Source organism: Fukomys damarensis, unplaced genomic scaffold (genome assembly GCF_012274545.1).
Source record: "Fukomys damarensis isolate Sample0158 unplaced genomic scaffold, DMR_v1.0_HiC HiC_scaffold_1, whole genome shotgun sequence".
NCBI classification, from domain to species: Eukaryota; Metazoa; Chordata; class Mammalia; order Rodentia; family Bathyergidae; genus Fukomys; species Fukomys damarensis.
This window is the reverse complement of record NW_022900913.1, coordinates 73135611-73148746: the sequence shown is the minus strand read 5'-3', so window position 1 is coordinate 73148746 and position 13136 is coordinate 73135611. Positions and strand designations below refer to the sequence as shown.

General features: G+C 37.9%; 1 protein-coding gene across 2 annotated transcripts in view; it reads left to right on the top strand.

Moving 5' to 3' along the window:
- The window catches only part of LOC104863004 (U3 small nucleolar RNA-associated protein 14 homolog A), a 13343-nt gene extending 718 nt beyond the window's left edge, over positions 1-12625 (top strand). The window contains exons 2-3 of one of the 2 annotated variants that reach the window (XM_010625254.2): positions 3388-3565; positions 9838-12625. In XM_010625254.2, the coding sequence (XP_010623556.1) occupies positions 9983-12313 (2331 nt within the window). In that variant the 5' untranslated portion in view covers positions 3388-3565; positions 9838-9982 and the 3' untranslated portion in view covers positions 12314-12625. The remainder of the gene's footprint in view (positions 1-3387; positions 3566-9837) is intronic. The other variant, XM_010625255.2, reaches the window with a different exon arrangement.
- Positions 12626-13136: the final 511 nt, after the last annotated feature.

The following is a 13136-nucleotide window of genomic DNA, read 5'->3' as shown; positions in this document are numbered from 1 at the left end:
GTAACGGATCGAACTCAGGTCCTAGTGCTTGGAGGCAGGTGGCGGAACCACTGAGCTAAATCCTTGGCCCCAAAGAGTTCCTTTTATAAGGAGGAATAAAATAGAACTTTGGGGAGGAACTGGAAAGCAAGCTGGGAGGTGAACAAGCAGCCTGGCAGAATTAGTCTAACAAGAAATATATCCCCCTAACGGCAGCCATTCTGTAGGTGACTGCTTGCTCAGACTTGGTAAAACGCCAGAGTTCAGGGGCCAGTGTTCAGGATAGAAGCCTGACTAATGTTCTGCCAAACTAAGACAGTGGGTAAATGATGAGCAATTGTGAACAGTTGACCACAAATCAAGAGAGATATATGCAAATTGTAGATACAATGCAAATGAACACGTTTCATATATTCTGACTTCCCACAGACAATCAAGGTTAAATATCATGGACAACCTCTCTGATATCTTTATAAAAATAGGATCATTAGGTCCAAAAACCAAGATCATAATAGCTTGTAACTTTTTGCACTAAACAATATATAATAAACATCTCTTAGTAATTTTTGTAACATCAACTTTCTTATATGCCAATGGTAGTGCAGAAAATAGAACTTCATGTAGAACAGCAGCCAAATATAAAATACAGTGATACCTCGGTTCATGAACTTAATTCTTTCCACAACTCAGGTTTCCATCTGAGTTGGATGAGAACCTAATCAAATTCAGTGGTTAGTTTCAGTGTTGACCTTATTGGGAAATTTGATTTGGTTCTCATCCAGTTCAGTTTACAACCAGAATTGTGGAAAGAATTAGGTTCATGAACTGAGGTACCATTGTACTAGCATCAAGTTATATAAGCAATTAGGAATATCTTAAGTGAAGAAAATTATAATATATCATTATTGATATTAAAAGGACTTGAGTACCAATACATCAAGGTTGGTGGGGTGTGGCATTAAGGGAATGAGTGGACTGAGGACTTCAGTAATCGGTCCTTCCATTAAATCAGCCATTAAGATGGCAAAAAAATGGGCCGGGGATTTAGCTCTGAGGTTCCACTGCCTTCTTTGCAAGCACAAGGTCTCAAGTTGTGTCCTAGGTACCAGGGGTGGGGATGGGCAAAAGCAGAATCACCTTCTTTGGCATTGTGGAATCTAATAAAACACAGGCAGGAGAGTACTTAATGAAGAATTTTGGTAAGCTTTGTAGAATTTGTATTTGCCAATCTCCCATCCTCACTCCCACCTGTGGAGACCATAGTGACAGCAGCCTGCTTTGCTGGTGCAGCTAGTAGTTGTCAGTAGGAAAATAGACTTTGCTCTTTAAAACTGTAGTTCAGTGTGTTGACTTGTCTGAAAGTTCCTTGAGAGACCAGCATGGAGGCTTGCCCTTATTTTTCCCCTTTTGGGCTGCAGTGTTTCCTAGGATGAGTCTGTCCAAAGCATTTAAGGTAATGCTACCTATAGCTGGCTAGGGCAAGGAGCAGTGTATGTCAAACAGTAGACAACTCCAAATATCTGGAGAAGATAAGGCTAAGAGGAAGATTCTTGAAAGAAAAAAAGGCTTGAAGAATTACCCAGGGAAATTTTGAGTATGATATACGTGCTCTTGGCTAGATGCATGCCCAGAACCCAAGAGGACACTAGGTTTGCTCACAACCCTAAAAGTGGAAGTCCACAGCCAACAGCAGTATTGTATGGAGTTTAAGAATTTGGGCTTCAGATTAAACAAACCTGTGTTAAAATCCTGACTGCATCACTCCTAGTCTTGAATTTGGTTCCAAGTTCCTAACCACTGAAACTTGGTGTCCTCTTCTGCAAGATGGAGCAATTAGTGCCTTCTCATTGGATTGTTTTAAAGATGAAATGCTGTCTGTCTTAAGTGATGGCATAGTATGTAATACAGAATGGAACTCACTAATTATCATTATTTTATTATGACTCGTGGTAGCAATAAAAATGAATCTAATAAGGTGATATAAATGATACATTTGGTGGCTCATAATGTCAAAGACTTGGACAATTTCGGAGTTCAGTTTGCCCTTTATTATACCAAATACTCTGTCAAAAAAATAAAACCCTCTATCTTATTTTTCTTTCATCCACCCAGAGATGGATTTTTATTCTGCTCATGTTCTTTTGGGAAAAGGCTTAATAGCTTGTATCTCTATCTGTAACTATTTCTGAAATGCAGCCTCAAGGTTTGAAAGCCTTTCTTTATCTGCTTCTCATTGTTAACATCATACTTATGGCATCTAGAAGAGATTCAAGTTTATAGTCCATAAATATGACTTGCCTGTGTCAGGCTTATATATTAAGAGAGGGCAGAGCAGAATGAGGCTTAGAAGAGGATTCTATATACATTAATAGCAATTCATGCTTTTGGAGTTTATCCTTGACTACACTGAAAAACTGAAAATGTCTCAAGTAAAATATTTGGCTAAAGCAGATAGGCCTGTGTACACTTGCTGTGAAGCTTTTGTGTTTGCTTTTCAGTACAAACAGTACTGTACAGTGTTCAGTCAACTATGGCTCCAAAGAAAGTGCAGAGTGAGTATGGTGTAAAAAGAAAGTGTAGAACAATAATGAAGGTGACAAGATGTGCAGAACAAGAATGGTAAAAAGAAGATTCTGAAGAAAATAATCATTGAATTCAAGAAGGAAATTGTAGAGAACTATGAGCGTGGTATTCATGTGACTGATCTGGCCTCTCAGTACAAGATGGCAAGTTGACAATCTTGACTATTGTGAAAAATAAAAATGCAATCAAAGAAGCTGATGTGGCAAAAGGAGTAACAACATTAACCAAGCAGAGGTTACAAATGGTGGAAAGATGGAAAAATTTTTGTTAGTATGGTTGAATGAAAAACACTGGAGGTAATAGTGTTAATTAACCTATGACCTGTGAAAAAGCGAAGAAACTGCAGTGATTTACTACAAGAAAACTCTTGTGCATGTAAAACAGGTGATGAATTTAAAGTCAGTAGGGGGTGGTTTGATAAATTCCATAAGAGAAGTAGCATTTACAGTGTGCTAAGACATGGTGAGGCTTCCAGTTCTGACAAGAAAAGAAATCATGGAACTCATGAATCAGGCTGAAGGATATGTTGCTCAACAGGTGTTCAACTGGGGTGAAACAGGGATCTTCTGGAAGAAGATGCCAAGCAGAACCTGTATCACACCAGAGGAAAAGGTACTGCCAGGGCAGAGTGAGCAGCAGAAGGTACTTGTTGAGGAACATTCCACTGAGAAAGAAGGCAGGAAGAAAATTAGCAGTAATGTGATAAAATCCATTATGGAAAACTGGAAGTGTGCCAGGATTGTTTTAGAAGCACCATCCCAATGTAAATGTAACAAACAGAGTGTTGAATCTGATGAATGATTATGTGCTCTTTCATTTCCAAAGGGTTATGTAGCACAGGACAAGACAAGTGTCATTAGACAAATATATAGATAAGAGACGAGAGGAAACCTCCGAAGGAGAACGCCCCGATAGCCTTACGGAAGAGTACACTTCCTCCAAATAATAATCCCCTCTACACCACACCTTCCTGTCCTCTGCTTCAGAAATTGTCTCAAGCAAGGTTAGTGTTCTCGCTCTTCATACTGTACTATACTTTGTTTCATATACCCCCATTCCCATACTGACTGTCAAACTCAGGACCTTGCACTTACAAGGCAGGTGTGGTTCTGCTAAGCTAAATCTCCAGACCTTGTTTATATTTTTGTGGTTAAAAAAATACAAATGGTTCAGAATGGATTAACCTTATTTACATTGAACTTTATGGGAAAATTTGATTTGGTTCCTAACTAAAATTGGCTCATGACTACATTTGTAGGTGTCAGATCAGATTAACCTTATTGACATTGAACGTTGGGGAAATTTTAATTGGTTTGTGGTCAGTTTGATTCAAAACCAGAATTGTAGAACAAATTAAGTTCATGAACGGAGATACCACTGTACCTACCAAAAAAAAAAAAAAAGATCTGAAAGTTCATTGACCACATACAATGAAAAATACAGTAAGTCCCTGACTTATGCACAAGTTCTGTTCTGGGAGAATTGTTTGTAAGTTGGATTCATTTGTAAGCCAACAGTTAGTCTTATACAGTACACCTGTGAAAGTTCTCAACTTGAATGTTCATAAATCAGGGACATACTGTATAATCTTTGCAAACTATATAGTAAGTCCTCAACTTATGAATGAGTTCTCTTCTGACAATTGTTTGTAAGCTGAAAAGTAAGTCTTACACAATACATCTATGAAAGTTCACAACTTGAATGTTAGTAAGTCAGGGGCTTACTATAGTTTGACAAAGTAACTTAATTGGTAACTGCTGACCTCAACAAGAAACAGCAAACACTAGATTAATGGGACAACTCATTCTTAAAGAGATTGCATTGTAATATTAAAAATACCTGGTATCAACAAAAATTGAATGACATGAAAAACAGAATACATGGCCCACTGAAAAGAATGATAAAAAAGCACCTCTGAGAAACATTGGATTTATTAAATTAGATATTAAGTTGACTAACTTAAATATGCTTAAGAGTTGAAGGCAGGCCCGGGTGAGGTGGCGCATACCTGTAATCCCAGCACTCAGGAGGCTGAGGCAAGAGGATCGCTGTGAGACCAGCCTGAGCTACATAAGTGAGTTCCAGGTCAGTCTCAACTACATAGTGAGACCTTGTCTCAAAAAAACCAAAAAAAAAAAAAAAAGAGTTCTGAAGGCAACCAGAAAAAAAAAAAATGAGAGCAAAGCAAGAGAATGATGTACAGGTATGATCAAATAGTATCAATAAAGATAAATTATTAAAGAGGAGCTAAAAGTATATTCTGGAGCTGAAAAGTGTAAAAGCCTGTTATGATTTGGATGGTAAATGTGTCCCAAAGGCACTGTGTTGAAGGCTTGGTCATCAACTTGGGGCACTTTTAGAAGGTTGATTTAGAAACCATGTTTCAGGGATCTATGGAGATGGCAGTAACTAAAAAACTTACACTGTAGTTCCTGAAAGAAGAGAAGAGAGTGGAACTGAAAAATATTTGAAGAAATAATGGCTTAAAATCCCCCAAATTAGGCAAAAACAAATAAAAAACAAAATCCTGAAAGTGTAAGCATACATATATATTCAAGAAACTGAGGAAATAAACCCAAAGGAATCCACACTGAGGCATATCAGTTAAATTTCTGAAGGCTAATTATTAAAAAATCTTGAAAGCAGAGAAGACACATAGGGTAATATAAATTAGAAGACTAGGTACTTTCTCTTTTTTTTTTTTCTTTTTTTTTTTCCCCCCTCATTGAGTTTATTGGTATACTTTAGGTATACGGTACAGTTACATTCATTATTGGGATCTTGTACCTTTACATGATAGGTCTTGATTCTCATTTTTCCCCTTGTCCCTGCCCTCCCTTCACCCCCTCCTCCCTTCCCCATTTACAAACACGTGATTTCCTTTTTTTTATTTTCTCATATTTTTTTTCTTTTCCCTTATTACCATTCCTCTACCCTTCCCACTTTCCCTACACATTTAGTCCTTTTCTTCCTATTACACATTGTTGTTATCTCATTAGGATCCTATGTACTATTTCAGTTTTTCACACCAGAGAAACTATTCAGTATTTACATGTGTGATTTATTTCACTTAGGAGTATATCTTCAATATGTATCCATTTTCCTATGAATGAATCTAATTTCTCATTCTTTATGGCTGAGTAGTATTCCATCTTATAGAAAAACCACATCTTCTAGGTAATTTCTGATCTGAAACAGTGACAGCCAAAGGAGGTGTTTAAATTTTATAAAAGAAAAAAATTGAAGCACAGATGAATAACTAATAGAATTTGTTACTAGCAAACATGTTCTTAAAGAATAAAGAAAGGTTAATGAGAAATATAAAGAAATGATGACAGAAGTCTAGAAATTTCAGAAAAGACATCATCAGAATGGATTAAAGGAGAAGTAAATCCCAGTTGTGGTGGTGCATACCTGTAATTACAGCACTCAGTGGGAGGGTTAGACAGGAGGATCCCTGTGTGTACTGGCCAGCCTGGACTACATAGTGAGCTCAAGGCAAGCCTACACTACAAAGTGAGACTGTTTCAAAAAAAACAGATTTAAAAAATTGTTTGTTTTTTGTTGTTGTTTCTTTTTTGGTTGAGACAGGGTCTCACTATGTGGTTGAGGCTGACCTGGAACTCACTATGTGGCCCAGGCTTGTCTTGAACTCACAGTGATCCTCCTGCCTCACCCTCTCAAGTATTGGGATTACAGGCATGCACCAGATAAATTTTTTAAAAAAGGAATAAATGACTATCCTAATGAAATTTTTAGATTAAAAATTATAAAAATGACATATTTGTGCCCTTACTAATAATTATCTTAAATGTAAACAGTCTAAACGTAGCAATTAAAAGATAAACAATTGGTAGAATGGATTGAGGGGGTTGTACTGAGAAATGAACCCAAGGTCTTTGTACTGAGCAATATCTCCAGTGCTTTTGCTTTTTGTTGTTGTTGTTGTTTTCATTTTTGGTACCGGGGATCAAACGCTTGTGAGGCAGGTGATGGAACCACTGAGCTAAATCCCTAGCTCTCTTTTACTTTTTAGAGTGGATTTTTTTTGCGGGGGTACCAGGGATCACACTCAGGACCTTGTGCTTGCAAGGCAGGCACAGTGCTGCTGAGCTAAATCCCCAGCCCTATTTAGAGTGGATTTTTAACCACTTAATTGTTTATCCCAAGCATCTCTTGGGCAACACTTTTTTTTATGTACTGACTATTCCAGGAGTCACTCAGGCAGATGTAATTTCAACCAGTTGAAAACTCCTACTTGTCATTTTTATATTTCCTATTATGTTATAAAAATTGATTTAAAAATCTGCAACTTTCGGTCAGCCTGTATTTAAATAATTGGTCTGGTAGGTAGATAAAATGGTCCAACTCTATGCTGTTTATAAGAAGCTTACTTCAAGGGCTGGGAATGTAGCTCAATAATGCCATGCCTGCCTGGCAAGCGCAAGGTCCTAAGTTTGATTCTCAGTACTGGGGAAAAAAAAAAAAACAGCAAGCTTACTTCACATCACCAAGATACAACTGTGCACAGGTGTAGTCCCAGAACTCAGGAGAATGAAGAAGGAGAATTGCTTGAGGCTAGAAGATAATTGCTTGAGGCCACTTGGATAACATAAAGTTATATCAGGGATGTCCCCCAGAATGTAAGTGAGTACAACCACTATGGAAATTCCTCAGAGAACTAAAATTAGAAATTCGATATGACCCAGCTATCTCCCTCTAGATATTTTCCCAAAGAGATAAAGACATCATACTATAACAATACATGTATACCAATGTTTATAGCAGCATAATTCATAATAGCTAAATCCTGGAAGCAGCCTGTATACCCATTAAGAGTTGATTGGAGGGCCGGGAATTTAGCTCAATGACTGCCTTGCAAGCACAAGGGCCCGAGTTCGATCCCTGATACACAAAAGAAGAAGAAAAAAAAAAGACTTGATTGGATTTTTAAAAAGTGATACCTAATGGAATACTACTCAGCTATAATGAAGGACAAATTTGAGACATTGTAGGAAAATGAATGTACCTAGAAAATACAGTGTTGAGTGAAATAAGTCAGACACACAAGCTTAAATGCTTTATATTTCTCATTTGGGTAAGGTGAAGTACAAAGAGCACAATAAAGGATGGATAGAAGGAGACACTGGGATAGATCTCTTGTAAAGGAGGAGGGATCCAAGAGAATGTGGGTGAGAGGAGAGGGGAAAGGGGAAAAAAAGGAAATAAGTAGAATAAAGATGGGCCATCTACCTCAATAAATATAAACATTATGTCTAATAAACATGAGCTAAGATGAATAAGAACAAGAAAGAAATTGATGGAATGGTGGATTTAGAAGAGAAGGAAGGGGGAGAAGATACTTTATAAAGAAGCTTTATTAGGTACATGTACCCACTCCCCAAAATGATTGTAAACTGCATGTACTGCAAATATACGAATAAAAAAAATGTACCCCAAGGGCCTCATGTGCTCAGAGGCAGGGCTTATCCTATGGTATACCTGACTTGCTGTAAGGAGGTGGGGTCTTATCAGAAGAGAAGGATCACTTGGTTCGTGACCTGGCAGGGTATCTCTCCCTCCCAGGTTTATCACTTCTCTGTTTTCTGGCTGCCATGATGTGCGCAACTTTCCTCCACAATGCCCCTCTGCCGTGCCATTCCTGTCTTAGTGCCAGCTGATCATGGACTGTAACTGTGAGCCAAAAACCTTCCTCTAAGTTGTGAGTGTCAGATATTGTGTCTCAGAGATGAAGAAAGTGACTGGGACACAACCAAAAAACAAAAAAACCAACCAAACAAAAAAAAAGTTTAAAATTAAAGGAATGGGAAATTACATGCAATGCAAATATTAAAAGGAGTGGCTAAATTAATAACATAAATACGTTTCAGAGCATTATTGGAAAGGAAGACATTGCATAATGATAAAAGTATCATTCCACCAAGAAGATGACATAGTCCTAAATATGTACACATTGAACAGCAGGTCTTCAAAATATATGAAGTAAACACTTGATAGTAATAAAAGGTGAAATAGACAATTCAATAATAATAGTTGGGAACATCCATACTCTACTCACAACAACAGATAGAACCACTAAACAAAGAATATAGAACTGAACAATACAATCAGCCAAGATCTCATTGAGATTGAGATTCTATACCAAACAACAATATATTTTTAAAGTACCAAGGAAGAATATACTACAAGTGACTATATACTGGGTTGTAAGCTTCATCAGATTTTAAATGGTGGACATTTTTTGGATTATTTTCTCTGATCATAAAGGAATAAAACTTAAAACCAATACAGTGGTACCTTGATTCATGAACACAATTTGTCCACCATTCTTGTTGAGAACCAAATCAAATTTCCCCATAAGGCTCATTGTAATACCTCAGTTCATGAATGGTTCTATTCTTGAACAATTCGGTTTGCTGCCAAAATAATGGAATGAATTTAAGTTTGTGAACTGAGATACCACTGTAATAAAAAAGACAACAGAAAACATTGAAAGAACATATATCTAACCTGTGAATAAAAAATAGTTTTAAAGGAAATATTTTTGAGGACAGGCTCTTGCTATGTACCTCAGGCTGGCTCTGAGCTCACTATGTTTGCAGGCTGGCTTCTAAAGCAGCAATCCTAAACTGCCTCCTGGGTGCTGTTAGTTTAGACATGCACCACTATGCCCAGCTCAAAGAAAAATTTTAAAGTATATATAAAATAATAGAAAATATCAGTGTAGCATATTAAAATATGGGAGAAGTAGCTAAAACAACACAGTGTTGAGAAGAAATTTATAGTTCTAAATACTGATGTTAGAAACAAAGGAAAGGTCTGAAATTAATTCTTTAAGTTACTACCCCAATAAATTTAAGAAATATAAGAACAAAATACACTCAAATTAACTCGACAAAGAAAATACCAAACTTATGCAATGGTTCCAGTCTTTGTTCTCACCAAAACTTATGTTCAGTTATGGTTCTCAATGTAACTGTGTTACGTGGTGGCGGGGCCTTTAAAGAGCTTCTCAGTGTCTACCCTTAGGAGTGTATCATTATATTTCTTTGAAGAATGGTGTATTATAAAGTGGGTCAAGTCCTTTCCTCTTATTATTCTCTTTTCTGCTTGTATCCACTTCGCTTACTACTTTTCCATGCACGTAACAGAATATGGCCCTCACCAAAAGCTGAACAGACATTGGGGTAGAACTGTGAGCCAAAATGAACCCCTTTTCTTTACAATTACTCATTCTCAAATGTTCTGTTACAGGAATAGAAAATGGGCTAATACAAGATCAAAAGTGAAAATCAGTGAAATTAAAAACAGAAAAATAATGGAGAAAATCCATGAAATAAACATCTGACTCCTCCAAAATAAAAAAGCTTTTAGCTTCCACTCTTGAACAATAGGGTTGATGCAGGCTACCAAAATGAATGTGACCCAGGCTATGCAGGACCTTTTGCCTTTAAATCAGCAGGAAGAACTTGTGGATTTACCAAACAACTACCCTTTGAGTGCTAGTGAAGATGAGAGGGACAGTGATGGAGAAAGAAAGCATCAAAAGCTTCTGGAAGCAATTGTTTCTCTTGATGAAAAGAATAGGTGGAAATTGGCTGAGAGAACTGAAGCTTGTTTGAAGATATCAGAATTAAATGTGAGTGCTGAAGGATCAGGAGAAAAGCTGGTCCTTTCAGATCTTCTTAAGCCTGGTAGAACTTCATCTTCATTGGCTGCTATGAAAAAGCAACTGAATAGAGTTAAATTCAGAAAGACTCTGGTATTACCCTTTAACAAAAAAGAAATTGAACAGATCTACAGAGAAGTAGCATTCAACAAAGCATCACAAACCCTCTCCAAATGGGATCCTATTGTTCTCAAGAACCGGCAAGCAGAGCAGCTGTTGTTTCCCTTGGAGAAGGAGCAGTCAGCCTTTGTTCACAATGAACTAGTCTTCAGTGGCTGTAAGGCAAGAACTCCTCTAGAGCAAGAAGTTTTTAACCTCCTTCATAAAAACAAGCAGCCAGTGACAGACCCTTTATTGGATCCGATGGAAAAAGCCTCTTTCAAAGCTATGAGCCTAGAAGAGGCTAAGATGCACCGAGCAGAGCTTCAGAGAGCCCGGGCTTTGCAGTCCTACTATGAAGCCAAGGCACAACGAGAAAAGAAAATCAAAAGTAAAAAGTTTCACAGATTTGTAAAGAAAAAAAAGGCCAACAAAACCTTAAAAGACTTTGATCAGCTATGCAAAGTGAATCCTACTGTTGCATTGGATGAACTGGAAAAAACTGAAAAGACCAGAATGATGGAGCGAATGAGCCTTAAGCACCAGAACAGTGGGAAATGGGTCAGGTCAAAGATAAATATGGCCAGATATGACCTAGAGGCTCGCCAAGCTGTGCAAAAACAATTGGCCAAGAACAAAGAACTGACAGAGAAACTCCAGGTAATCTCAGAGAGTGAGGACGAGGAGAGGGGTGCCAAAGAGGAAGACCCTCTTGTCCTTGATTTAGTAAATGAAATACAAATGTGTGCAGATGGGCCAAATCCTTGGATGCTTAGGAATTGTAACAGTAATACAAAAAAGGATGAAATACAGACATTCCCTGTACAAGTACCTGAGCCTGTTGTCCAGAAGTTTTCTAAAAGTGAGGAAGATGAAAGATCAGCAGCAGAGGAAGAAAATTTTTTGGAAGAATTTGAGGAAAGACAATCCTTTGGAAAAAGATTTCAGCTCAACCAGGAAACTAAACCAGTGGGCAGCCAAGAAACAAAAGATTCTAGCAGCCAGGACATATTATACAAATTGAGGGCATTGAATCAGAAATTCAACAAGGAAAACCATTACTCCAGGAAGCAAACAGTGAGTCAGGCAGGGACTATTCTCCAGGGCCAGAGAGAGGAAAGTGCTCTAGAAGAAGAGGAATTTCTGTTGCTTCAGAGGCCAGAAAGAATACAAATTCTGGAAGAACTAGAAGATCTGGGCAAAGAAGGGTATTTTCAAAATAAGGAGCTTCCCAGACCTTTGTTAAAATGGGAGCAAATGAAAAGAAACCCAAATAACCAGACTGATGCTCCTAAAGAACAGAAAAAGGAGCAAATGATTGATCTTCAGAACTTCCTAACTACAAAATCTCCTTCTGTGAAGTCTTTGGCCTTTCCCACGGCAATAGAGGAATTGGAAGATGAAGAGGAAAGAAACCTAAAGCAGATGATAAAGGAAGCTTTTGCTGGAGATGATGTCATCAGAGATTTTTTGAAGGAGAAGAAGGAGGCTGTGGAGGCAAATAAGCCAAATGATGTGGACCTGAAGCTGCCTGGCTGGGGCAAGTGGGGTGGTGTGGGCCTGAAGCTCAATGCCAAGAAAGGTCATCGGTTTCTTATTAAAGCCCCTGAAGGTCCTCCAAGAAAAGACAAGAATTTGCCAAATGTGATTATCAGTGAGAAGCGCAACATCTGTGCAGCAGCTCATCAGGTACAAGTGCTTCCATATCCATTCACTCACTATCAGCAATTTGAAAGGACCATCCAAACCCCTATAGGGTCTTCATGGAACACCCAGAGGGCCTTCCAAAAGCTCACCACTCCCAAGATAGTCACCAAACCAGGCCATATCATTAAGCCCATAAAAGCAGAGGATGTGGGTTGTCTCTCTTCTTCAAGGTTGGACCTGTCTGTTATACAGAGCATTACAGCACAACCCACTGGAAATCACAAAAAGCAGCTGAAGAAAACCTTTGTAGATTGAGCTGCCAGAGGACTGACATCTTGGTGACCAGTACTGGGAGCCCTGACTGCTCATCCTTTGATTTCTCAGTGTGGCAGGATCAGTTCCAAACCCAGCTTAGCACATTATGGGTGTGATTAAGCCAAGTTTTAGAAATAAAAGCTTTTTTATCTATTAGTAAACAAAACAGCTAAATATCCAGCACAACTAAGATTAAAAATTGGAAAAATACAAACCAATGTGAGTAAACAGGAACTAGCACTATAGATCCGTTATCCATTTATTTTTTGTTTTTCATTCTCTTCTCCACCTTTTTGGGGGGGAGGGTTGAGACAGGATCTTGCTATGTAGTTCAGGTTGGCCTTGAATTCACTATGTAATCCAGGCTAGCCTCAAACTTGCAGTGATCCTTCTGCTTCAGCCTACCGAATGCTGGGATCACATGCTTGTGCCACCATGTCTAGTGCTTGTTTTCCCCTTTAACCACTGATTCCAGGTATTTGAGGGTGATTTAACATTAAAAATATATCTGTAAAATGAAAACCTATCACTGTAATCCACCATGTCAGTAGGCTAAAGAAGAAACATGTCACCATACATACTGATGCAGAAAAAGTATTTGATCAAATCCAATACACTTGTGATAAAAGCAAAGTAGAAATAAAAAACAAGCTTCCTCAATTTGATTATGTACAAAAAAATATACAGCTTTAATGTTGAAAGACTAAATGCTCTCCCCTTTAAAATCAGGAATAAGACAAGATTGTTATTTACAACTCTTATTCAACAATACTAGAAATTTTGGTCCATGTAGCAAGGTACCCAAAAAATAACTAAAAATGTT